At 55.4% G+C, this 27,408-nt stretch overlaps 1 protein-coding gene across 1 annotated transcript in view; it reads left to right on the top strand.

Annotated features, from left to right (window-relative positions):
• Nucleotides 1-1,800: 1,800 nt before the first annotated feature.
• LOC119104219 (elongation of very long chain fatty acids protein 6) overlaps nt 1,801-27,408 on the top strand; it is a 38,020-nt gene continuing 12,412 nt past the window's right edge. The window contains exons 1-2 of the mRNA XM_037227884.1: nt 1,801-2,243; nt 3,924-4,085. Coding sequence (XP_037083779.1) covers nt 1,921-2,243; nt 3,924-4,085 — 485 coding nt within the window. The 5' untranslated portion in view covers nt 1,801-1,920. The remainder of the gene's footprint in view (nt 2,244-3,923; nt 4,086-27,408) is intronic.

Here is a 27,408-nt window from a genome sequence, read left to right as displayed (position 1 = left end):
ACAGCCGGGGTCTTTTCGGCTGCTCAGGGGCCCTTTACGTGGACCTCGGTCAACCTACCAACACACTTGCGATATGCTCATGGGCCCTCTACATTGGTCTAAGGCGTTTCTAATTCTCTTGCTTAGGGCGCTAAACTCTTGCGGGCGCACATCTGATGGCCTGCTTGGGCACACTAGTCGTTCGGGGACCCTCCACACTGGGTGTTGGGTACTTTTTCTGAATGGGGGGGGGGGGGGGAGGGGCCCTACGCTCCTGTGGTGAGGCCTATCTGATAACTTGCTCGGGCACATTCGATCGTTCGCAGGCCCTCTACATTGGGCCTTGGGCACGTGCTTTTTGAATGGGGCCCTACGCACTTGTCGGGGCCCCTCTGTTTGCTTCCTCTGTCAAAGAAGCGTCGTGACATTTTCTTCATTTCCCCGCTGCCGGTAAGTATATCATCCCACCCAAGCGCTTTTCATGAGACGCCACACGCTTGAGCTTGGTACCGAATCTGGCATAATCGATTCCGATTCCGATTCATCCCATACTCGTGCTGGCTACAGCACTGGCCCGGGGCAACGCAACCAAATTTCGTTGACTTCGACTCTGACTTAATACGAAGCGGCAATGTGACTTTGGAATCGGCTCCAATAGAAATTCGGTTTTAAACAGCTTTGAATGTGAGCTATTTCATATAGGCCTACAGGAGGCTCTCATGAGACTTGAAAAATGCGGAAAAACGCAGGGATGTAGTTTCTCATGCAGTTCGAGGGGGTTTTGCTCTCCCCCCCCCCTCAAACTTGGCATCAGGCCCCCCTTTCCCCAACTTTGAGACAAAGCTGAGTCGAATGTGGTGAGAAACTCGTTTTGGCATATTTTGGGGTAGGTTGAGCCACCTCTCGCTGTTCGGCAGCCCCTCCCCCCCCCTCCGATCATTGAGTGAAAGTGCGCATTTGACGAAACGTCACTGGGTGGCAGGGGTGTAGTTTCGCAAAATAAGGCGGCGGTGGAGGAGCTGATCGGTGAAAATGACGAAATCTGTCCCCACACTCGTCAACAAACGGGTTCCTTTCGGATTTGGCTCTCTCTTTTCAAAGTTCGTAGGGCTAGAGTGCAGTCCAAGTTGCGGGGGCTTTGGCCCCCTGACTGAATCGGGTGCTGCACCTGGCCGGGTGGAGAGCTCAAACAGCCGCACTACTGCCACCTGTTTAGAACAAAGAACGACGCCACCGCCATCTGACCGTGCTTAATAACTATGAATAGGCATGTCCAGCGACATGATTTGAAAAACGTCCGTCGAGAAGACTGCATCTTGCACCCACTACAGGCCTAAGGCACATGTTACCAGTACTGATTATCGAAGTGTTCACCCTAGGCAAAATCTTGCGCAACGTGCTATTTAGAGCCAGCGGCTGATTACAATTACTGGAGTTAAATGCATATTGCTGCAGGGCACAGGCTAGTCTTGCCAAGAGGAAGTGAAAGTAGATTTACGGCCACATCTTGTGTCAAGCTTACAATGGACACTAGTTGAAGTTTATCACGGTACTTTGCTAAAATGACACTGATAAAAATATTTACGGACCTGACTCCTTTGCTGTTTCTCGTTATATACCATGTGAAAACCCGCAATACTTTTGCCCCTGGTTCTAGGTGAAAAGCACGCAGAACGCTTTTCATAAAAAGATCCACGCTTCATACTATGCTACGCTGAACGATAACTCCCCCCATTCACCCACCCTGACTACGGTCCTGACGGGTCAACCTTGAAAGTCAGCTGTCTTCAAAACGCGTGCGCGCGGCGGTTCCAACGCAGACCCTTGTCACTCGCCGGGTCGTGTGGGCGGTGGCCCGAGCAGCATTTTCGGCATCGGAATCAACTTTTGCACCGAAATTGTGCGCTGCATTTGACGCCGTGTAGGTGACACATTGCCAACATGGAGACGGTTTCCATGAGTATGCCAAATTACTCGTACGTTTTTAAGTTTGAGGAAGATTTTGCTGAGAAGGAAAGGCGTCAGTGGATGCACGAAAATTGGTATGTCTCCATTTACTATATTGGTGCATACATGGTTTTCATCGTGTTAGGCCAACACTACATGCAGTCGCGTCCTCGGTTCGAACTTCGAAATACTTTGGCATTGTGGAATTTCTTCCTCGCTGTGTTCAGCATCATCGGCACCATGAGAACCGCTCCTGAGATGATATTTGTCTTAAGACATTTTGGACTGCATCACTCCTGCTGTGTTGCTGGACCCAGGTGAGAAAGTGTTAATGTCTTTTTACAGGTAAGCTTGGTCATGGCTGTATAGTTTGTGTCTGTGTTGTCTTGCACTTTCCTTGGTTTTGTCTAAATTGCTGGTTCTTAGGTAACAAAACATAATACTTAAATTTGGCTGCAAAATTATGTTTTTTTGTGCTAGTCATGGTAAATATGCTCAGGATTGTTTTTTCAGCTTTTATAAATGAAGTTTTTTTGTGAGGTTGTCAGGAATACTGATTAATACCCATGACTCATGTTTGAGTATTGTAGCTGTTGATATCACATTTTTGTTTGTCTTTATTCAAAACATTATTTACTTCAAAGCCTTTTTGACTTTTCCAGCCCCTTTAGAATAAGCTTGTTTATTTTGAAATTTCTGACACAATACAAAAACTGCTGTATGCTAAAATGATATGGTATGGGTTGCACAGAATGTTGCATGTCATGCATCAGTGCAGCTTTGAGTTCTAAAATTGTGCTTACTCCCCACCCACTGCATCTGTCTTCTGATTATTTAGATTTAAGCACTAAGTCATAGCAACCTTGGCCATGAAATTGTCATCAGTTACAATTTAAGAAAGTCAATTTTCATGTCATCAGATTCCCAAATGCACTTAATGTCTTTTATCAGATAACTGATATGATTTCTGGCTTGAAGACTGCATGGTGCTATCTGTGTTTCTCAGACTTTTGGCCATGGGTCATTGTTGATGGCAGGTGTAGGTACTTTGGTTTGCTGTTTTTTGTGGTGCATACTGAGTCTTCCCAAATTATCAAAGTTATCACTGTATTTCATATACATATGTGGGGATAATGATGCAGATGAAGGCAATTTTGAACATAAAAGTTGGATACAGCAGATATGCTGCTCACAAGGGTTACAACAATAAAAATGTTTGTTATGTCATCTACCTCATTACATGGCAAAGAGTTCCGCTTTAAAGCTGCCTGTGTTCTCCTTCATGAAAAACTTGTTTAGTAAGTCTGTGTCTTCATCTTTGGTATGATGTGATGTGTTGTGCCCCTGTGCTGTCATGAGACACATGTGACACATGTATCACCTGACAGGGTGGTGCAGCTGACTGGTTTTGCTCTCACAACTCCCCCAATTGTTGGGTGTTTGACTATGTTAGCTGTGTGCAATAGGTGTAGTGTATGCAGCCCATTGCATATGGTTAGCATTTGAACGTTGTGTGTCTCAGTGGGTGTGGTTTTCAGTAGTGCTGGGCCCACCTGATGCATTAAGGCTACCATGCATGGTTAATAGGATGAAATGCTATTGGTTGAAATAACAAAGCTATCAGTAATAGAACAGGCAGAGATTAGTATTGTCCATTTTCTATGTTGTGTGCTTGTGGGGATCATGTAAATGTGTCATTATGTGTCCTCTGCTGCCCCCTCCCCTTCTATGCTTTTGCACACTGTTCCTTCCCACCCTGTACCATGTATTCAAGTGTTTAGTTTCCATACACATTTCTTTTCAGATTCAAAGAAAAGTTTAATGCCCTTTTTTTGCTTCCAGTTCTCTCAATAGATAAACCACCTCTTTTACATAGGAGGATGCCTGCATGCTGTCTTTTGCTCCAGGTATGTATGTACCAGCTGTGATGTGTTGCTGAAGGCAGTGCAAGCTTAAACAAGGTAACTCACTGTTGCATATTTTCTGCTCCATTCCAGTTTTGTACAGAACAACACTGTGTCTGCCTTCTGGAGCTACCTATTCACCATGTCAAAGGTTCCTGAGCTCGGTGACACGGTCTTCATCGTGCTGAGGAAGCAGCCGCTGATATTCCTGCACTGGTATCATCACGTTACCGTACTTATCTTCACCTGGTACAGGTCAGTCACATGGTGCACGCTGCCTACCCGTCTGTCCGCATGGGCTAAGGGCGTAGGATGTTATCTTACTTTTCGGATCAGAATCGTGATCTTCTGCCACATGGGGAAAGACGTTAGGCTACTGAACTGCTGTCGACTCGACGTGTTTCAACTGTTCCCAGTGACGAGGTTTCTCCAGCATATGGATAGGTATGCCTTTGAATGCGTGCTGGTATGTCAGGCGTGCTGTTCATAATTCATCGGCATCCAAAGGCATATGGGCACGGCTCGTACACGCCTGAGGGCCTCATCGCTTCATACGACTGGCTGTCGTGAAACGTTGGAGTGGGGGCCGGTGAGAGTTATTCTGTGAACGACAATGCGGGCATCATTAGGACGCATCTGAATCCCGACAGCTGTAATTATGACATAAGTAGCCACGTGCCCAGAGCGCACTTCTGATGTCTCGATATCGCTCTGTCATGTCCTAGCGACCCGATTGGCCACTTTTTGCCCGTTTTTTTTCTCATGCGCACTACTCGTGAGACTGGCGTAAACTCATCGGGATGAATGATGATATCGTCATAACAAAGACAACTCATGAATGAGACCTCAGGTCGCGGCGAGCGTTTTACGAGAGGGTATTTTTCTCTCACGTCCATGCCACGATAGTTTTCCGCGTGATCTAAATTGCGCTATATTCTGGCGGAGACGTCCCCTGATCGTTGACTGACGTGCTCAGCATTCTTCTGTGCATAGTTTTCAGTATTGCACCAATGAGTTTTAGGCTTTTAATAAACATTCATGGTACTAAGTCTGGCCATGGGCCCTTGTTGAGGCCGGTCATTCTGATGCTTCTAAATCTAAAAATTTTGGGTCATTGGCTCATATTCGGCGCTGCGTTAGCCGCCGAGTTAGCAACTTGTTTTTTTTCTGTGAGGCATGTGTTCCTGTTTATTTAGCTCGTTCTGGTCTCGGTCATTTAGCTTGGGTTGCTCTGAGCCCTGTTCTTTGTTAAAAAGCTGCTAATCGCTTTGTGGGTAGGCCTCGAGTGGTTTCTGGCCGCTGGGGGATTCGAGGTTTCCAGACTTGGATCTTGAATTGACTTGAGGAGGGAAACGAGTGGGAAGTCGACAAAAGCACTGGGCTCGCATCGAAGAGACGACCCCATCAGCGGAGGGGAAATGTACGCCCCGTCCACTTTCCATCGAGCGCCGAGACCAACTAGATTACGAAGTTTGCCGATGGGGACATAATGTAGCCGCGTCGTCCTCATTACGGGAGTCTTTTTATAGCGCCGTCCTCATCAGGCGATGGTGCGATCGATGTGGATGTCGGTCTTATGACAAAAGCCGGCCTGACCGGCGGGAGCGCGGCGCCGCCGCGTGCGCCGCGGACTCCCGGCGCGGCAGTGTCGACGCATGTTTGACCGTTGCCGGCGTGATGTTTGCGCTTGATGTCGGCTTAAGTGCGTAGGAGGTTTGTTGTGGAGTCTGACAAGTCATGGTGGGCGGTGATGGCTTGTCGAGTGGGGCAGACGGTTTCCGAGAAGCTATAGCCCACCGTTTCCTGTCATGTTTTGAATTGAACCTGCAAAATCATTGATCGCGAATTTTTCCTTGAAGTCTTTCGCCAGTGGGGAAAGACCAAGGAGCGACGCCCTCAGGTGGTGCTCCTGGTACCGTGAAAGGACCACGTGGGGTTTTCCTCTGAAAAGACCGTGTAAAACATCCTACACTTTTTCATGCCTCGTGCTGCTTTCTCGCGTTCTCGCGTTGTAAGCTCTGTCTTCTCGCGTTCAAAGCGCACCATTGATAGTCCGGCACGGTCTGGCTTAATTAGCCTGTTGAGACTGCACGCCTCCAGCCGCCTTTTTGCCTGGGAAATCCTTGCGTATGTGTGTGACGGGCGGGGGGGGGGGAGGGGGAGAGCCGCACCGTCAGGCGTCGCTCTGCCGCTTTTTCTGCGTCGTCGCCGCCACCCATCCGTCGCCGCTGATTGTTGTCGGCGGGTCGGCTTCCCGCGCACGTGGCGGCGCGCCGCCTCGACGGAGGAGCTGAGCCACACGTGGGTGGTGATAGTGAAGTGGTTAACGCGTCTGCGTTAATCTCTTCGTGTCTGGGAAACCAGAGGTACGGGGTTCGATTCCCCGCCGTGCCCGCCCTTTCTGCCAGGGCGAGAGGCAGGCGACGCCATGTAGCGCAGCAGATGAGTGCGTCGTAAAGTCCCAATGGCCGCGAGTCGAGCAACGTGCGTCGGACGCGCGCTGCTGCCGACCTGGGCTACGCCACGCTGTGCTCTGCTGTGTACTGTGCTCCGCTGTGCTCTACCGTGCGCTGTGCTTGCCTGCGTGCGATGCTGCGGAGAAGTGCTACGTTGTGCGCGCGCACGCGCGCTGGCCGGCCGACAAACGCTGCGACGTGCCTGCTCAAACACCAGGGGTGCGGTCGTGTCGGCGCTAGGAGGTTGCCGTGCGAGGCGCTGGCCGTGACCCAGCGTCGAGCGCTGGGTTCGGTGCGCTCGCCGGTCGGTGCGCTCGCTGGGACGTGTCCGCTGATGGGGTTGTGCCCGTGCATTTCGGTTGCCAGGCGGCAGTCGGGATTGACGGTGCAGGTCCTAGAAGGCTGTGCTTGCGCTGGTCGCTGTAATCTGCAGTCATCATGCCGGCGATTTCACTGGACGTCTTGCCGGTTATGGGCGCCTTCCAACGGCGGGGACCTCTGCGATGTTAGAAATTTGACTGCTGTGCGCGTGCTTCATTGTTAACCGGTCCGCACCTGCCGCCTGACGCCTGAAGCCTGGTACACGCCTGACGCCTGACGCCTGAAGCCGGGCACACGCCTGACGCCTGAAGCCTGGTACACGCCTGACGTCTCGTCGGTCGGTTGCGCCATTCTGCCGTCTGCGCCGTTTCTGTATTGGCGGCATGTTCGCCGCCGCCGCGCTCCGTCTGCATCCGCTGAGGCCGCTCTCTCTAGTGCGGAGCCGGTTCTTCCCCTCGTGTCGCGCCGGTCCTATCGTCGTCCGTCGTCCTTCAGCTGTCTGGACGGTGGTCACGTGCCTTCCGGTACTGACGGTGGCGCGCTGCTGGCTCTTGGTTACGGCTCCCGGAGCAACGCCGCGGGTCATGCTCGTGCCTGTCGATTGCGGCGATTTGGGCCTGGGCACGCGTCGGTGCTTTGGCTCAGGTGGGGTCGAGCCGCTTCAAGCGCGCGCCGCGTTTGGGCATGGCGGCGATTTGCGTGCGACGGCCGGCGCCGGTCCTCGGTCGTGAGGAAGACTGCAGGTTCGACGGCGGGTCACGTCCGGGTACATGTCGCCACAGACGGGGGCTGGGTCGGGTGACCCCTCGAAAGAAAGCCGTCGCCGCGCCGGTTGCGGCCGCTGTGACGGATGGGACAGCGGCGTGGGTGTCCGGTTCTGTTCGCGGTCTCGAGTGAGGCACGTGAAGCCGGCGGGCCAGGCGACGGCGGCAGTCGCTGCAGCTGGGAACTCGGCGCGCGGTGGTGCCGTCTGTTCCGATAGAGCCCGGTTCAGGCCTTGTGCCTTTACCTTGGCCTCTGGCCCGTTACTCTCGAGAACACTTGTTAATGGCTTTTCGTGTGCCGCATCTGCCAGTATGTGACACTTGTCTAATAACGTTCTCGGTGCGTAGGCACCCTAAATGTGGGCATTACCGTGTCATTAACTGGGCCCAGGTGTTTCCGTTTAACCCTTGGACAGGTGTCTTCTTTCTTGTACGTGCCGGCAGGCAGCTTTTTTCCACCAAACCCATCCGGAAAATGGCCTGACATTCGGTTCATTTGCTGAAACGCGCGCTCGGGTGGGGTTCAGTTTGCCCCCCCCCCCCTTTGAAAGTTTTTCCAATATATCGTCCCAACGGCATCGGCACAGCGGCATCAAGCTTTGTAAAGTTGGTGGCGATTGACTAGCCGATCTTTTGGGGAAAAAATATAGATACCTTGTAAGGTCGCTAGCCTATCGCAGGTTAAAGTCGGGCAATGGCTGTCGGCGAAGGCAGTTCATGGGGAAGCGCTCAATATGTTGCGACAACGTAGTGTTAGACAAAGCCGTGCGTCTTTGAGATGGTTTCTTAAGATAACTGTACAGTTGAAGTGAGGATTACTACTTTCGTTGACCTCGGGCAGGTATGGAGGGCAGACTAACTTTAAAAGCAAATCGCTGTATTACTCTATAACTTGCATTATTTAGGAGCTATCATGCTCCTTTCTAATGGATGTATGACATTTGCGTCAAAAATGTGTATTCGACTTCAGGAAGGCCAGGAAAGGCCATTGCATTAAAACAACCTCGGTCAGATTTTTCCCTCACGGAACATGCCGCCTGGGGTGAAGTGCCTGGCGCCTATTGTGAATTCCAATATTGACATCCGGACGGTTTTGGCGACTTGCCCTCCGCAGCTCAGACGAGTTCACTGGCTTGTCAAGAGCAACAGGAACATTTCGCTTATAAGTGGTATCTGTATTCAGGCTGGTTGTGTGAGTACATCTGAGGGCACTGTCCACCGATGTGGAGTTTGACCCGGTTTGACATTATTTGACCCGAAGATCACGACCTGTGGACGTCCGAATTTGACTCGGACGAGTTCACATATACTTATCCTGTGAATTTAGTGGCCTAGCTCCCTTAGTTTGTATACCTAAGGGGCCCAGCTCCCTTAGTTTTTATACCTAAGGGGCCTAGCTCTCTTAGTTTTTATACCTAGGCTGCCAAAATTGACCAAAATTGCCAAAATCCGGTTTCAGCGCATTTAACCGGCCGCCCGGGTGCGCGTGCAGCGCGTGCTACGCGTCACTTGCCCCTGACTGGTATGAGGTGTGGCTATGCTCGCGGAATCGATGCAAGTGTGCGTAAACTTGGCGTATCTACGGGCGGCCAGCACGACTGAATGACGCCGCGTGGCGCCATGTCGCCGGGGCCACCAGCCCCCATTGAGTTTGGTCGGTCTGGCAGTATTACTGCAGCACTACAACACTACACGGGTGGTGCTTCCTTTACCCGCAGCTCGCTGTACCCATGCCCAGCCGGGACCCGCTCCGCATGAGTTGGGCGGAGCTACGTACGCCTTTGCATGTTTTAGCACTTGAGTTCTAAGCATGGAAAGCTGTGGAGATAGTTATGACTGAAAGAAGCGCAAGCAGTATCATTCTGTGGTATTTCCATATGTATCGGCCCCTGAGTTCGTAAACGTCTTGCCCATGCCCCAGCCGTAGCTTGCCCGTAATTTGTAACCTACCCGTAACTTAGCCGTAATTTCCTGAACGTCGCCTTTTCAGCCCGCTTGCTATTCAGTGCGGGTACCCAATAGCCGTCCTGTGAAGTCCTCCACACAGCCATGGTCCGGAGCGGGCCACGTCCGGCTCGGCGGCGGCGCCGGCGGCCGTCGATTGATTGTGTTATCGTCCGCGGGCCGGCCATCGACTCAGGCCAGAGCCGGGCTCAGGCCCGGCCGGCGACCGTTCCGGGTAACGGGGGCGTCAGCGCCCCCCCCCCCCGCCCCCGCCCCCGGGTGTCGTGGTCGATGTTGAGTCAGTCGTCCTTAATTGCCACGGTGCGGGCCCAAGCCGGCGGCGACCGGCGGAGCGGAGGGACAGGGGGGGGGGGGGGGGGGACGTCCCAGACGCGGCATGAGGAGATCTGTGCGGCGAAGAGCGCCAGAGGTGGCTGGGTAAGATGTGGTTGAGAAAGGTGAATGGGGTGGGTTGGAGTGGAGGAGGTGTGCCACTAGTAAGGGAGGGGTGTTTTTTTTTTGGTAAAAGCAACGCTACTGACACTCGTACATGTCCCGTGGTGAGGCTCTCCTTCTCGTGGTGCGTTCCGTTTCGATGCCGGATTTATATCCCCGTCGCCGGTTTCGTGGCATCCCTGCCATACCTGTCGAGCCTGCGGAAGCGCTGCACCTGGGCCGAATGGATGAGGCCGGGCCGCTCAATGTACTGATCGAGAGGGAGGATTATCTGTCCCCCGCGCACGAGCGTTCGGAGCGACATAATTGGATTGCTCATGCCCGGGAGAGTTCATGTCCGTGTCCGGTTTTCATTATCCCCGTCCATCCCCGCCAATGTCCCGGTTTTCAGGCAGGGTTCTAGTTTCATTGCAACGGACCACTGATGAATCAGGAGCCGCCGCGTGACGTCACGATGTGATTCAGGCGTGCCTCTTCGCCGCCGGCTTCGTCTTTGGCCACGGCACTGCCGGCGATGCCCCATTGGCAGGGCATTGCTCTGGTCTCCGCCTTTTGGGAGGCCTGTGGCTCGGACAGCTGGTGCAATTCCAAGATTGCTGCTTCGCAGCCGGGCCCTGCGGCTTTATCGGAGGACATGGCTGCAGGAAAGTAACTCGCGGGTACCACGGTGCCGAAATATTGAGCAATATATTTCCGTATATGGCTGTCTGCGTCGCACATATCTGTTTCGGGCTGGAAGTTCCAGATTCGCCTAACTTCACGCTCGTAACTTGGCCAGCATGAACTTCGAACTTCAACCTTGGACCGCTCGGAGTAATTGTCCGGGTGGTTTTGTGTGGACTTCACAGAGAGAGGGGGATGCTTTTCTGGCTGCCACGCCCGCCGGCGGTTTCCACGCGCCCCACTCGGAGCCCGACTCAACCTGACTCAGGCTCACGCAGCTTGACTCAGCCTCACTCAGCCTGACTCAGCCTCACCCAGTGTAGCTCAGCCTCACCCAGCGTGACACAGCCTCGCCCAGCTTGACTCAGCCTCACTCAGTCTCACCCAGTGTGGCTCAGCCTCAGCCCGGCGCGACTCAGCCTCACTCAGCTTGACTCAGGCTCACTCAGCCTCACTCAGCCTCACCCAGTGCGACTCAGCCTCACTCAGCTTGACTCAGCCTCACTCAATCTCACCCAGTGTGGCTCAGCCTCACCCAGCGCGACTCAGCCTCACTCAGCTTGACTCAGCATCACTCAGCCTCACCCAGCGTATCTCAGCCTCACCCAGCCTGACTCAGCCTCACCCAGCCTGGCTCAGCCTCTCCCAGCCTAACTCAAGAAGATCCCGCCGGGGTGTCAGCCTGGCGCACAGCCGACAGGCTGTTCTCCCTCGCTTGGGGACGATCCAGGCTGTACGCCTGCGCAAAAACCGCGGCCTGGATCTCAGCCTGCAGGCTGACCGCCGCCGGCGCAGTTCGCGCCCCGCTGCCCATTCCGTCTAGCCGGACATGCCGCCTGCGGACGGCGTGACTTTCTCCGCTCCAGCCGGAACCGGAACCGGAACCACCTAATTGAGCGCCGACCAGGAGCGGATCTGAGCACATTCGTGTTCCCCCCCCCCCCCCCCCGCTGCTCCCCCCTCTATGTCACGGTGTCTGGTTGCACAGCGGCGGCGGCGGCGGCGGGCGTGGGGGCCGGCAGGAGGTTGCCATGGGTTGTGAGACGGTCCGAGGGCTGAGCATTGGCGTTGGCTCTGCTGAGCCGCCTGTAGCGTGGTCTGGACTGGAGGTCCTGACCACCCAGGTCGCCGCGGGCGGTCTCTCTGCGCGGGCTCGATTGGCGAGAACCGGCGAGGCGTTTAGCGGATACCGGGGCGTGAGTTACGGCTGGGGGATCGACGCAGGTGACGCGAGGCGGCCACGGGCGTCATCAGCCGCGATCAGCCCGCCCTCCAGCGGCTGGTTCGTGAGTTAATAGCGGCTGCCGTTCTGTGTTGACAGTGTGGTTCTTTTGGACGGTGCTGGCTGGGGTCGTTACACGCATATTAGCGATGGTGGCAATGGCGTCGGGTGACGACGTTTGCACGTTTGGTTCATTTGGTTGTCGTATATTTTGTCTATCCATAAGCGTAGTCCGCAGGAATTGAGCAGCGTTGAGCGTAGCAACGAAGCTTTTGCTTTCAAACTAAGCATCGTTGCGTTGAAATTGGGCGACCGTTGCATTTAAATCAGGTTACCATACCATTCACCACAAATCAGGTGTGTTCGCTGTGGGGAATCTTGGGCCGACTCTTGGACCAGGGTTTTCGGATGGGAGGATATCTTGATCGCGGTGATCGCGTGATCTTGATCTTGATCGCGTGATCTTGGTTGCGGTCGCGCATGAGCCAGTCGCCTCAGTGAAACCGGCCGACTCAGACCCACTGTAGTGGGCGTGGCTGTTGCTTGTCGAGCGCGTGGTTTTCACTGTTTCTGGTCCGTGTTTTCAGTGGTTTTCAGACGACCGGTCAGACAGCGGACCATGTGGGGCTCGGGCTGGTCTGGAATGTGTCGCTGTTCTTTGAGGTGTCTCGGTGAGCTGGACGCGTTTTCGGCGCTGAGCCGAGCTAGTCTCATACCGATATGACAGCGGCGTGACAGTGACGTCACAGTGATTTCACTTCTAAATATTGGGATCATAGAGTGATGCAGGACATGACTTCGGCTTCGTGATTGCACACCCTGATCTTACGGTACACAACTCTGCTGTAAGGACATGAGTGGCCCCTCCTGTCTGCAGCCATGTTTGCAGTAGCTTCGCGGTATCGCTACCGGCGAGTTTTCGTCTTGTTTTAAATTTCCGCTCCGCTGCATCCGTGGAACGCCGTCTGCCGCTTCGGCATCGCAGCAGTGGACTTCGCCGTCCATATGGTACCCAGCCAGCACCAATGCGCGCGTTGCCCCCAGTAATTGCGGTCTAGACAGGTCGCGAGCCGTGGCGCCTCGGTCCACGGACAGACCGGCGCCCGCGGGCGTGTCGGCGCAGGGGCGCGTCCAGGCAAGAAGGTCAGGAGGTCTACGGCGAGACTTTTCCTTAAAACAACTGGCGCGCGTTGAGATGGCATTGCTTGACGTGCGTGATCGGCGAAGTCGTTTCAGATCGCAGGTGTTGAGCATGCGCGTGGAGGAAGACCTGGCGTTGGTGGCGCGCGCTCTTGGCCGTGGGGGGTATCGACAGATCGCACAGCTGACCTTCCCGCTGCAGCTGCGGTGTCTGCGAGGGCCGGGTGTGGATTTCTGCTCCATTAAGCGAGGGCTCGCACCACCAGAAGAGCTCCGAGCGGCATGGCATGGGCGATCCTATTTTTGCTGGAGGGGAGGCTACGTCCGACTGACGCCGGTACCCTGGAAGTCGCCCGAGGCGTGAAATGGTGAAGATGTGCGCTTCTCTGACCGCCTGACAAAGAACAGAATTGAAGACGCAGGATGTACTGCTTTCATAGCGTATAAGCTATCTTGCAGTTTATTTAGCCTCGATGAGGTGCAAGCGGCGGATTTGGTGACGAAATTGGCGTGTTGCGCGTTGTGAGGACCACACGGCCCGCTCCGAATTCGCCCTGTGCGCGCCCCTGCTCGCCGCCATCGGTCGCTCCAAAATAGCGCCGTCGTCTCGGGGATGGGTCAATCGTCCGAACCGGCCAGTGACGTCACGCCGCGCCGGTCGTCATGGTTACCGGACGCGGTCACTTTCACTGGTTTTGGGAGTTGCGGCTGCGGCGGACGTCCTGATAGCTATGCAAATTAGGGTGATCTGGGGTGTTTAGCCCAGTTTTTGTTTGTTCAATGGGCTTTACGGCTAAAATCCATTGAATTCTGACTGGGTCTCCGATTGCGGTGGAAACGTGGCGCGAGGAGGGCGTCGTTTTCACAATGCAGAGATCCATCGACTCCGCTTTGGCCGAGATCCAAGAGACCCAAGTCCGCTGCGACTGAGTGGGCCGCACGAGTGGCTCACGAGGGCGAGCGCTATTAAAGCGATTGGCGCATGCCCAAAAGTCATTCGGAACCGTTATGCCTGCAGCTCATCATTTACTTTATCAGCTCCGCCATAAGTGATTTTCAATGGGCGGCAGGCCTTCCCACCCGGCACGCCATCGCACCGTTAGGTCGGCGTGTTTGCCGCTCATCTAATTGTTGAAGTCGCCGTTGGCCAAGCTGCTCGTATTGTCAGGCGCCAGGCTCCTGTTGATGGTAAATGTGGTAGAAAAACAGTCTAGATAGATGCGTTTTTGATGTAAGACAACGGTGCAGAGAACTTCGACAATATGCCGATGTGATTTCTTGATAAAGTAAGCTACCCTGGGTGACGCATGATCAGCTACCTGAACAAATTTCTGATATTTCTTAAAGCCAGTCGGTCCCGAGAAGCTCGAAGCAAACGAACAAAACATCGACTAAGACTGTCCGGTCGGACAAGACAGTGTCTGGTCGGACAACTCACTATCTTTGTCCCACGAATGGGCACCATGACTCATGTAATCGGGGCGTTTCCCGTCAAGAGCCGCGGTAATCGTCTCCACGATGCTGCGGTAAATCCATTGTCTTTGTCCCAGCCTCTGGGGCTTCAGGATGGGACGTTATGCTCATATACCGGGCGGCCGGCGAGCCTGGACCTTTCAGAGCAACGTTGATAGTGTCCGGAACTGACTGTTGATAGTGCCCGGACATGACTGTTGATAGTGTTGGGACCTGACTGTTGAGTGTCCGGACCTGACTATTGATAGTGCCGGGACCTGACTGTTGATAGTGTCGGGACCTGACTGTTGAGTGTCCGGACCTGACTATTGATAGTGCCGGGACCTGACTGTTGATAGTGTCGGGACCTGACCGTTGAGAGTGTCCGGACCGTGTGTCCGATGTGACCTTCGGCAGCGTCCTGAACTAGACCGAATTGTGGCAAGCTACCAGACGTTCTGACCAATTCCTCCAGATTTCTGGGCTGGCGTCTATCGCGATGGCGGAATTCAGAGTGCTCGGGGTATCAATCAGATTAATTACACATTTCGCGGATTTACGGTCGCAATAAAGCACCCGGGCAGGAATTCATCATCGTCCATGGCCGGAACTCCCTTGGAACCGAACTCTCCAGCCCAGATTGACCTCAGGAACGATTGTTCGCTCTTACTGTTCCCTCTCGCTCTGACGATTCGGGATGTTCTGCGGGCCTCGGCTTTCGTACACACACACACACACACACACACACACACGCACGCACGCACGCACGCACGCACGCACGCACGCACGCACGCACGCACGCACGCACGCACGCACGCACGCACACACACACACACACACACACACACACACACACACACACACACACACACACACACACACACATATATATATATATATATATATATATATATATATATATATACACACATATATATCGTACATATAAGAACGTTGGTGCATGAACGGAGCAGTACGAACTTTCCTTTTCGTACGTCTGAGAGTAACGGTCATTCTGCTTATGACCGGTCACGAAAGCACTTGTGAGATGTTTGTTCTCTGACAGGCGCATCAGCCGCTGGGCATCACGTGCGCAGACACGTCCCACCGCGTCGCCTCTGCAATATGGCGGCGGGCGGGGGGGGGGGGACATTTGTTCAGCGTAGCAGGGCAATCTTGTGGGTATGTCGTCCGCCAGCCCAGCACTGGCCATTGGAAACCTGCTTCCATCACCCTGCCATCCCCGGCTCCTGAAGGCCGATGCACTTCGTGACTTGGTTTTACCAGCGAAGGGGGCATTGACCTGGTTCACGCGCGACGTGAAAGAGTCTCGCGACTTCTGTCGACACAGTTGAATGGTTGTGTGGCCCGGCCCTGCCTGGCGTGGTTCTGCGACTGTCTGCTCCCACCCTCTGCCTTGCGGGGAAAGAGCAGGTGCGGTTACCGGTGGTAAGCGACGCTCCTGCCCGGTGGAGGCCAGGGGCTTTAGCCGGGTCTTCTGCAGTGTCTGAGCACCGAAGCTGGTATTGCTACTCATGTTTGGGGCGAGGTTCTTCGAGTCGAGGGAAGCTTTTCGCGGTTACCGCGGTGACGCGTTGTGTGGATCAATTCTGGTAAGAACGCCTTTATCATCAAATGCTAATTGTGTGATTATGTATGCATTCAGAGAATAGTGTTGGTGATATATTGCATGCGATATTAATCGGTGTATAATAGCAGTGTCCGTAATGTATGATAGTGCCGCTTCATGCAGCACTGGAGTTTTGTTGTTGGATCTGGAGTGGAGCAAGCGTCCGGCTGGCGTGAACGACTTGGGTGCGGTGTTGATCGCTGTGGCTTGGGTGCAAAGTTGATCGCTGCGACTTGGGTGCAGAGCTGATCGCTGTGAATTGGGTGCAGAGTTGCTCGCTGCATGTCTGGATATTTTTGCTCTAATGATGCCGCTTTGGATACGCGATGACGGTTATGAACAGTTTTACGGGAATGTAGTGGTAAATGGGCATCTTGTGAGAAATTATCCTGTTAAGGGACCATGCTGTTGCATGGCAAGCAATTTTCTCACCCTTTTGTCGAGGGTTGCTGTCGTAACGACTACCCGCTATAATGATCTGTGAGCAAAACGGAACACGTTTGTGAATGTAATGTTTGCTATCTAACAACTTGGTGAACATTGTGTTGAAAATTCCAGACACCCGGAGCTAAGGGATATCTCCACCACTTGAGGAGTGCCAGATTTCAGCGTTTGACGCGCGCTGGAGTGGGGTCAAATTGACACCCTCCCCGGAGGTTTTTACGGAATGGTTTTCGAACGGCACGGCGTAGCCTCGCCGAATCTTGCATAGCGGTAGACAATTGAATAGCGGATCGTCTGATGTAAAAATTTAGATGTACCTTGTAAGTAAGTTCGCTGACCTATGACAGATCAAAATCAGGCCATGGTTTCAGCGAAGGCAATTTTTAGGGAGAGGCTGGTCCCTTTGGAGACCAGCCTGGAATTTGACATTTTGACCTTGTTTGACCCGAACGTCATGACCAAGGAGCTACAAACGCTGACCTAAGTGAGTTCATGACAGTTCAACACACCCTGTGAATTTGGTGTCGCTAGCTCTCTTAATTCCTGAGATCGTAGTGGGGTCAAATTGACCCCCACCCGAGCGAAAGGTACCCAACCGGCCACCCAGTCGCGTGTCATAAACGAACGAGGACGTTCTGCCGACTTAGCTTTAGGTTAGACCGTCATCACGAGACAAGGCGGACGGCGGCGTCGAAGTGGCTTTGCTCCGGATACTTCCGGTCTTAACCGGATTTACCGGCTGGGCCTTTGATCCACGGCAGTGGCTGAGAGTGGCTGTTAACACTCAGCCCGTGGTGAGTGGACGGACATGCGATGGCGTGTGTTGAGATACGCTATCGAAAAGTGGCCCACTCAACCTTCATGTGGTTGACATCGTTCGTCGCGCTTTTCTTTTTGATGCGTCAGTGTGTGTTTACGTCGGCGTTAAGAGGCATTTCGCATGCAGCGAGTGTCTATCAGCAGACTCGGTGTTCGAGCCCTGCGCGTGCATGACCCACCAGCTGTGATTGCTCCCATCGGTGGCGGGTCGAACCTCGTTTCGGCAGCCTCGTATAATGCAATGACTTCCGATGGTATCCTTCTGGCGGAGGGAAATCAAATGACAATAGGATTGGCGGGGAAATGGGGAAAGATCTTGCCGCTGGTGCAGCCGGTTTTGCAGACGTCACTGATACTCCCGTGGATAAAAAACTTGACATTTAATACTGATGCTTTGAGATATGTCGTCTTCCCTCCGGCAAGCGCTCTCCATTGGGCGTCGGGATTTGTGCAACGGTGAAGTAAGCGCCACGCGAGGCACAACGGCCGACATGAGGTATTCCAATTCAGGAATGCGATGAAGCTGCGGATTAACGTCCTAAGTATGTAAAGTCGATGTCGCGGGCTGCTCGTAAAGTCCTTTTTCGTCCAAGAAGGAAGCTCTTAAGACTTCTTCGGCCAGTAAGCTTGCGGCCAGGGTATGTTGAGCCTGTGGTTTGCTCATAGAAACACGTGGCATATGCTGGTCATATGCAGCCTCCCCCCACCCAGGGGGGAGGGGAGGCTGGCTAGGGAGGCAGCCTCCACCCATATTTTGGCGCACGTGACTTGAACGTGAATAACGGCAATAAGTTCCAATGTTTTGGGTAGATTTACCGCCTAGGAAAAGAACGTAAACCATGTGAGCTTTGAGAGCCGCGAAGGCCGTTTGAACTGTTAAGAGCTGATGAATTCTCCAGGCGATGTCTACAGCGATGCCCCCGGACTCCGCTCCGAGGGCAGCAGCCGGGCAGTCGGGCGGGGCGCTGCTCGGTCATGTGGTCACAGTCCGGGCGCTGGCCCGGTGGTCACGCGGTCCCGCTGACGTCAGCGCTCGGGCCACATGTTTGCCGTCCGATTGGCCCGTGTCAACATCCGCGGTCCGGCGGCCGTTGCGGCGGCCGGCCCGGCGTCGGCGGCCGTCAAAGGATCACGGACTGACGTCAAAGGATCGCGAGCCGCCGTCAAAAGATCACGAGCCGCCGTCAAAGGATCACGAGCCGCCGTCAAAGGATCACGAACTGTCGTCAAAGGATCGCGAGCCGCCGTCAAAAGATCACGAGCCGCCGTCAAAGGGTCACGAGCCGCCGTCAAAAGATCACGAGCCGCCGTCAAAAGATCACGAGCAGCTTTCAAGGGGTACTGCGGCCGTGGGTCCGTCGAGGTGTAGGCAAAGCGATCTCAGAGCTTCGAGATGCACGGCTGTGACGCTGTTGTCCTGACGGCATGTGTCGGCTCCTGTCGTGCTGGGCTGTTGCTGTTGCTGTTGCTGTTGCTGTTGCTGTTGGGCTGGGCATTTGCTGACAGCGCGGGGAATGTGCCGCGCCAGGAACTGCTGACCTGCTCGGGCCGCGTTGAAAGGTGGTGCCGGCGCCTTCCGCTCAGTCAGATGGCTGCGCGCGCTCACCCTCGCGTGTGTGACTCATCAGGCTTGCATGCGCGCGGATTGCCGGCCGGAATCCTGTCAGGTTCTGTCCACGTCATGCCCCACTTCATGCCCGCTTGTCGCCGCTCGATACGTGCCGTGGCATGTCCACGAGACGCCGGGACGTCGGTCGCCCCGTGCGGGACGGGTATCGAACCGTCGCGTCGGATCGGGAATCGATGCAGCGCGATGAAAAGGCACCTGCTGCCCCGCCCCCGGCCCCGGCCCCGTCCACGCCCCGTCCACGCCCCCGAGACCGCTCCCGCCCCCGCTGCGGTGCAACAGGGTTCAAGGGAGGTGATCCTGTCGTCTTAGGCGGAGGGGGCGGGGCTGGAGGGGCCGCGGAGAGGTTCGCGTCGGAGCTGTAATTTTATTGCGCCGCGGTACCGACAAAGCGGAATGAGTGTGTGCCGGCAGCGTTGGATCGAAGTCTGGGCTGGAAGGTGTCGGTACTTTTCCGGCAGCGTGAAATGGTGGTGTCGTTGAGCATACTGAGACCACCAGACCAGCGCTGCCAGCACCAAGCCGGATCCTGGTCAGCTAGGCTGGCGCCTGTATGGAGCGGGTCCCGCATTTTTTCTAGGTTTGCATCTCTAGGTTGTGTTCCAGGTCGCGTCCGGTCGGGTCATGGGTAACGGTCGGTCAGCGTATAAGGGGTAGCATCCGGTGGAAGTTAGAGGCACCACATGGCCAGGAAAGTGATTGCGTAACTCATAACTGGAACAATTGTTCGACATAACTGGGTACAGCCCGCATCTACGGCGGAGCCCGTTAATGCTATTTCCGATCTGAGGGTCGCTCTCGCTCGGTGCCGTAAACGCCGCCGAGGTGACCGTATTCAACGATAGAATGCCCTTGGCTGTGTCAACAAGTGCGGTGGTACGGACGGTTTGGGGAACGAGTGCGAGTGCTGCGACTGTTTGGGGGAACGAGTGCGAGTGCTGCGACGGTTTGGGGGACGAGTGCGAGTGCTGCGACGGTTTGGGGGAACGAGTGCGAGCGCCGGGACGGTTTGGGGGAAGTCTACGCTTCGAATCAGGATGTGAACGGCCATTGGCGCAGGGTTAGGTGACAGTCGCTGCAGATGTATTTCCGGTGGATGGGGCTGAGAATGCCCGTATACATTCTGATGAGTTCTTCTCCTTCTTCATGGTCAGTCCATGTAGGGATGGCACGAGATGGGATGCACGGTTACGAGATTTAGTTGCATGGTTCTCTCCCTGGCACTTTTCTATCCCACAAACAAGTTCTTGTTCTTGGCTTTGGTGCAGTCAGTGTTTTAGAGCGTCATAGCGATAGGCGTTGGTGTATGTTTGGAATTCCTGCCAGCTGTGGTACGAAATTTCAGCCTGGAACGTATCGTTTAGCCCGCAAATATTTGTATTTACGTCATCACATGCAACAGGCATGCGAGACCAAAGTCCAGATTCCCTCCGGGGAGGTCGTTGACCACCAAAATGCTCGGTGGTCTGTGTGATCGGGTCTTGAGGATCCCACCCATGACCTTGTCGGTGACCTCACGTGTCCAGTCAGGGACCCGTGCTGTGGTCACGAACGAGATTGTGACCATCTCGTGATTGCGCTCCGTCTTATCGGGACTGGGCGGTCTTGTGGCGTTCGCACCGCGGGCCACGAAACGCTGGTTTCAAGCGGGAGGGGTCACTCGAAGTCTCGTGCAGCGCCGGCAGGTGATCATCGCATTTGCACGATGTCATGCGACGTAAACCTGGCAAAACAAGCAAGGCCTTCCCATAAATTTGGGTGTGTGGCATGATGGTAGAATATTCTAAATCTTTCTTGCAATACCGGCGGAGGGCATGCATCAACGTTGGCGTGCCGCCATTCGCCGCTCCCTCTGTCCGCCTTGCCGCATCGATTTCTCTGTCCCGCGCTGATGGAGCGCGCCCGCGGCCGGCCCACAATCACCATTGCCGCCGACAGCGCGCTGGCAGCGGCTGGACCCGGGCGCGTCCTGTCACGGACCGGGTGAGGAGCCGGTCACCTGGGGTGGGTCGCTCCGTTGGGACTGCGCGAAGCCGAGGGTGGCCGGGGTTTTTGGTCGCGGTGTTTGTTTGACCTTTGGCGGAAGGTCAGCGTAGTGACTGACGTTGGTGTCATTGAGCTGCCTTACCAGTATTCTCAGACCTGCCGTGGGTGTGCTGTTATCGGAGTAGAACTAGTTACAATGCAGATAAGACAGTAGTATTAACTTAAGTCCTCGGAGAAAGCCAAGAGAATGCAGGTATAGTTGTGTTGAATTTCGGCAACATGCCTTAATCGAAACAATAGCTGAAGTGAATATTCACTAATGATATTCACTTCTGCTATTGTTTCCATAAAGGCATGTTGCCGAAATATGAATCCAACCATATCTCAATTCTCCTGGTTTTCTCCGAGGAATAGGACAAATACTACTACCTTTTCTACGTGAATAATGTTTCTCGCTAATGCGCTGAATAACTCACGTAATTTTGAACCGAGATAGAAGTAGGTGCAGTAGAAGTGCACAAAAAGTATGGAGGGGCAGTTATTACATTGCAGTGAGGATGTCCTCGAGCGTCCTCGACATTTCATCGCCGCCGGCGTTGGCTCCCTTCCTGCAGCAGTCGCGCCACGCGTCCGCCAAACCGCGCGACTCGTGGCCAAAGTTCGTCCCCGGGCCCCCTGGCCCGATGACAGCGCCCGTCCATTGCGTGACCTCACTCTCGGGCCGGGCTGTGGCGCCGAAGCGGCGTGCAGTCCGGCCCGGTGGACCCTGGCCCCAAGTGGGGTGCCCTGTGGCCCCGCTGCCTCGCCGGTGTTCTTCCGCCCGGCGCCGCTCGTGGTGAGCGGACTATGGACTCGACTGGCCTGGCCGGGTGCCGCCCAACGGGTGGGGTGGGGGGTCGGGGAGTGGGGGGGGGGGGGGGGCGGTTGATGACGCTGTCGCCCGTTAGTGCGGGGGTGGCGTAACCCACCGGCCGTCGGCGGCGGCTGGAACCGGTGAAATGTGCCGCTTGTTTGTCGGTGTGTCGGGGCGATTTGACTTTCTCTGCTCCGCCCGCACGCACCTGCGTGTCGGGGCGGCGCGCGCTCCCATGGTGAAGCATGCGGAAGAAACGAATCCTTTCACCGGACGCGCATCGTGCGCAGGGAGCGTCACGCTCGGCTGGACAGCTGGGGCCGGGTGGTCGTCCCGCGGCGGCTGACAGGAGCGGTTTTGTGACGCATGCAGGGTCACGGATGCCACGGTTCTCAGCGTCCCGCTTTTGGCATCGTGGAACCGTCCAAGCAGCGGGCTCCCTGGCGGAAGCCAACTGCCCTCTTCCAGCCACAAACAGTGTTGTAATATGTGCGTGTTGCTAAGCCCAGACGCCTAATTGTGATGTGCATAACACGTGACGTGAGCGTAGTGTCCCGTCAGTGTCCCGTCTGTGTCCCGTCGGTGCCCCGTGGGTGTCTCGTCCCTATCCCGTCGGTGTCCCGTGGGTGTCTCGTCGGTATCCCGTCGGTGATCCGTCGGTGTCCCTTCGGTATCCCGTCAGTGATCCGTCGGTGTCCCTTCGGTATCCGTCAGTGATCCGTCAGTATCCCGTCTGTGTCCCGTCGGTGCCCCGTGGGTGTCTCGTCCCTATCCCGTCGGTGTCCCGTGGGTGTCTCGTCGGTATCCCGTCGGTGATCCGTCGGTGTCCCTTCGGTATCCCGTCAGTGATCCGTCGGTGTCCCGTTGGTATCCCGTCGGTGTCCCGTCGGTATCTTAGACGTGCCCTTGGGTGGTCCTGATCGTCGCTATCACTGCTGTCGGATTACTTGAGGACATAAGTCGTCATGAACACCAGAAATTGATCGTGTCACTTGTGCAAATGGTTGCGCTGGGCTGACTTTGAACCGGGTGATATCACTCCGGAAAACACTTCATGATTGTGCCGAGTCCGCAAGACAAGGTGCCAAGACGTGTGGTGAACCTAATGTACGATGGCAGTAGATTTTCGGGATTTGAATTCTGGTCCGGTGTTCTGGCCAGCCTCTTCTCTGTGACTGCAGCAGGGACCCTCAAATGCCTTCTCCAACGCTGGTGCTGAGTGCACGGGGATGCTGCAGTTGCAATTCTGATAATTTTTCGCTAAGGATTATTAAACAAAACAAAAAACAACAACAACAAAATACGGTCTGATATTCCGTATCATGCAAATGACGATGGCGTTTTGACTTTGCCCCTCCAAAATTAATTTACCTCTGGGGTCAAGAGAGAACGCGCGTGGACGAGTCAGAAAGAGTGCTGGGAGAGAGGGGGGGGGGGAGGGGGAGAAAAAGATGACGCACACGCGACTGTGCGTCTTTTCCTCGCGCCTGTAATTTGTTTCCATCAGAATCTCCCAGGGGCCTGTGTGGTATGCGTGCGCGTTATGCAACTTGCACTGCCGTGCGCGTGCGGCGTAATGACCGCGATTGCTGATTGCTCCTTTGGCCTGACGCTGTCATCGAGCGACGGGCGATTGGCGCTCACCGCCCCCGGTCTGTTTGCGCGCGCCGTCGAGCAGCAATCGCCGTGGCCATCCGCTGTTTGGAAAACCCCGACAGCCAATCACCGGTCGCCGCGGCGGCTCTCCAAATACTGTTTACGGACGCGGCGTCGTTATGCAAGCGGGTTATTGCGTGGCCGGCGGCAGGTGAAAAGCGCGAACGGCCGGCGATTGTCGCTGGTGTTTTGTCGACGTTTGCGGCGCGGGCTGCGTCTCTCCGGCTCGTCAGTTCGTCCTTGCTCCGCCGCGCGAGCGTGACGGGGGCTGATGTTGCGTCTTGTGGGTGCGGCGGAGCGAGGGGCACAGAGATCCCGTGCTGCTCTGGTGCCCCGGAGCGGGGCGTAGAGCGGTATTTTGGTGGTGGATGCAGTCACAGAAGCGGTCTGCGCTGTAATCTCGCTTATGAGAAACGCAGGGTGCGTTGCCGCCCATTATGGATGTTGCTTGTGCCGTTGTGAAACGTGCCATGCATCATCTAACCTGTCGTTTTCTCTGTGCGTTTCCACGAAGCGTTCGGAGAAGTCAAGCGGGCGCTGCACAAAACGTAAAACTCTAGAAGTACTGTATGGTCTGTGGTTTTTTGGCGTCAGTTCCCACGTCCCTCATGGCAGCTGGGAAAGATAACATCACCATTCCATTCCTAGTCGTCGGTCGTTCCGACCTCCAGGTGCGTTATATTTGGTCACACCTTCGATTCCCGCACGATGGCCTCGCCGTAAAGCTCTGATGACGTCACGAAGGCGAGGTGTCTGTCGCTTTGCGCTGCGCAGCCGCCGCATCCGTTTGATGCTACCCGATGGTTCGCCCCGGCCGACCCGCTTGACCGCAACCGCCCCAGTCCCCTTCCAGCACGCCCTGGTCTCACTGCAGCCGCCCCAGTCCCAGTGTAGCCCATCCCCCCACCCCCAGTCCCACTGCAGCCGCCCCAGTCAGGTCGCATTTCGCTTCGGGCCCGTCCCGAGACTGCGCGGGTGCTGTCTGCCGGGCCGTGCCGGTGGGCGGGTGCCGCGGCCTCCCCGGTGCCAGTGGGCGGGTGCCGCGGCCTCCCCGGTGCCGGTGGGCGGGTGCTGCGGCCTCCCCGGTGCCGGTGGGCGGGTGCGGCGGCCTCCCCGGTGCCGGCGGGCGGGTGCCGCGGCCTCCCCGGTGCCGGTGGGCGGGTGCGGCGGCAGGCCCGGACGTGACCGGACTCACTACATAGCCACGTGCCGAACATCCGCAGCGCCAGAGGCGACGCCAGCGCCGAGAATCGGGGGGGGGGGGAGCGTGCGTCGTGATTTTTTTTACAAGATGCTAGTTCTGGAGTTTGGTCTAGCTGAAGACGGGGGGGGGGGGGGAGGAGATATCTTTGATAATGTTAAGTTTTGCCCCTCATTCGCCGTAAATAACGTCCACATTTGCCCCGTCCTTATCTATTGTGCGCATCAACGTGAGAGCCAGGGTAGGCAGGCATATGACCGGAATTTTCCTCGAAGAGCTAAATGTTAAATTTTGTCCAAACCGGAGGCGCAGCGAATGGAACGGTCGTCTTCCCCTTCCCTCCCTCTTACGCCCGGATTTTGTTTTTGTTTATTGCCATAGAATGCTCCCCTTAGAAAATTAAAATTCGGTGTGATGTGTGCTCACAGACGTCCGGACCCCTCCCTTAAAAAAAGATGTTGCCTCCGGTCTGAATCCCTGCGAATTTGAACCCAATTCATGTTAAATCGCGCAGTAACGTGTGCAAACCTCTTGGCTCGAGAGAGTCATGACCCTGTACCTTCGCCGTCCTTTAGCTACGTGCCGAATGGGAATGGAACTGAGCAATGGCCCACCTACTTTCCGTGATAAAATAGACACCACATTAGTCCCATGACGGTGCATCGAAATAATTGTCATCCGGAAGGACTCTTCCGCCCACTTTTACGGACTCCTCCCCGCTGCCCTGCGTGTTGTCTGCCGCTTTGCCGGTGGACGGTGTCGGGCTTGGCGCGACGCGGGCGGGAAGGGGAGGAGGGCTCGTGATACGTCACCATCGGTCAGCCGTCGGCGGGCGGACGTGGACGCGAACGTGGACGTGCTGCGCCTTGTGATGTGACGTATGGTGGTGGGAGGCGGGCGTCGGGGAGCGGTGTGAACGAGAACGGTCGGGCGCTCTGGACGCACGTACGTACTGGTGCGTGGTGACACTGCGGGTTGGGTGATGTCCGTCGGCTGCCGTGCCTTTTGCCTCGAGGTCAGCGTGACAGTTTTTTGTGGCGGGAATCCTCTTTCGTCCAGGACGACCCAGGACGGCTGGCTTTTTCGCGTCGCGGCTCAGCGCTGGTTTCCGTTGGCGGCTTCTGAAACATTCGGAGAGCCGTTCTTTTGACGCCATGTGGCGTGCCCTGCGACGCAGCGAAGATTCCTCCCGGGCCTCAGGCCCTGTGGGCGGTGACCTCGCAGCGGTACCCTGGGTCAACAGTCGACGGCACTGGCGCCGCTCGTGACGCGGGAGTTGCGACACTGCGGCGCGCAGTCTGCGGGACGCGGGCTCGGCCGGCGAGATGGAAGTCTCAGGGTCGCGCTTAGTGAGTTCCGTGCGGGAGGGAGACGAAACGGGCCACTGGACCAGGCGACGTAGCGCGCTAACGACCGTGTGGTGAATTTCGTCGAGTTCTGCGTACAGTTTGCCGCAGGGGCGGAAAAGAAAAAAAGAAAACGGCGGCGACAGAAAAAGGCACAGCGATCGCAGACTGTCCCGATCTTATGAAAGCTCCAATATTTCACCATGTGGCGCCGGCGCAATGTAATCGCAATGTTATGTAGCTTTTTTAAGCTGAAATAGTGACATATTCACCCTAAAGGTTTGGCCGTCACGGCAAGAAAGTGCAGTCCGATTGAGCCGAAAAAAACATTAGAAATTAATCAGCCTGTACCTTTGCTGCTTCCATTTGTCAATGGCATTAACATGTTAAACATCTTTCTACGTCCTTTATATCAATGAGCAGTTTTCATATAAAATTATGTATAGTTTTATATAAAGTTTTATCTCATCACAATTATGTCAAACAGGAGAGGGGTGTGAATCTCGACTCCCTACGACGCCCTTGGCCCAGCCATCTCGTAGTGCGCATCCCCACGCATCCGCTTCTCACTCCTTATAGCGCGCTGGGTTTGTTCATACCATGTATACTTAGCTGTGATTTCACTCATGTTGTTTGTCATGGCAACGTTCTCCTCCGCGAGGTAGAATGCGCTCTCACGGCGCGGTGGATTAGACCTTTTTTTCTTCGCAAAAATGAAAATGTACGACGATTGACCGCCCCAACAAAAGCGAAACGAGAAAACTACGCAATTAATTGCTGAAAATATGGCGTTGTACGCACATAGCATCATGCATCCGGCGGTTTGGGAGTGGAGAAATCATAGCATTCTAATTTCAGAAACTTTGGGAGAGGGGCATGGCCCTTTCGCCCCTCCCCCTGGATCCGTTATGGATTTCGAGCAGCGGTATGCGACCGCGGGCATAAATTTATGCAACGTGAGGAGGGTTACGGGCTAGTTTGTGTCGCATCGGTTGCGCTTGGCATGCTATATAGCGTGACTCAGAACTGTGCGCGGTCGTGGTGTCACGATGTTGCACCAACGCGCTGCTCTGAAGCCGACATTCTGGGCGCTGGCGTCAGCGGCGAGGTATGACCGTGTTGAAAAGCCGGGCTCATAAGAGACTTGGCAATAACGCGTCGGTTTCCATTGCACCGGCGGACTTGTGCTGCTCCGGCACAGAAGGCTGCGGCATGCGAGCTGTCACGCGCCTCCATTTTCCACGGAATGCACGTGTGGATGTGCGTCGGGCTCCTGAATGCCGGAGTCCTCAGATGGCTTTTGCGCGCAATAAGCTGCGGCGCACAAGGCGTCACGTGCCTTCATTTTCCACCAAATAACATGTGGATGCGTGGCTGCCTCTGGAATGCCGGAGACTTCAGATGACTTCTGCGGGCGAAGTCTGCGCTGGCTGCAGCCAGGCTTTTTCGCCAGTGTTGTCGGTATATCTAGCGCAGTATTGTGAGCGCGCTGTTTGCGTGCCCTCTGTGACCTCTGCGCATTTGAAATGACTGCGTGGCGGTCACTGGGGATTTCCCAGCTGCCACCTGAGCTTGAGACGCAGAAGAGGAGAGATTGA

This window comes from Pollicipes pollicipes, unplaced genomic scaffold (genome assembly GCF_011947565.3).
Source record: "Pollicipes pollicipes isolate AB1234 unplaced genomic scaffold, Ppol_2.1 Scaffold_6052;HRSCAF=7182_pilon_pilon_pilon, whole genome shotgun sequence".
Taxonomy (NCBI): Eukaryota; Metazoa; Arthropoda; class Thecostraca; order Pollicipedomorpha; family Pollicipedidae; genus Pollicipes; species Pollicipes pollicipes.
This window is presented reverse-complemented; position numbering and strand designations above follow the sequence as displayed.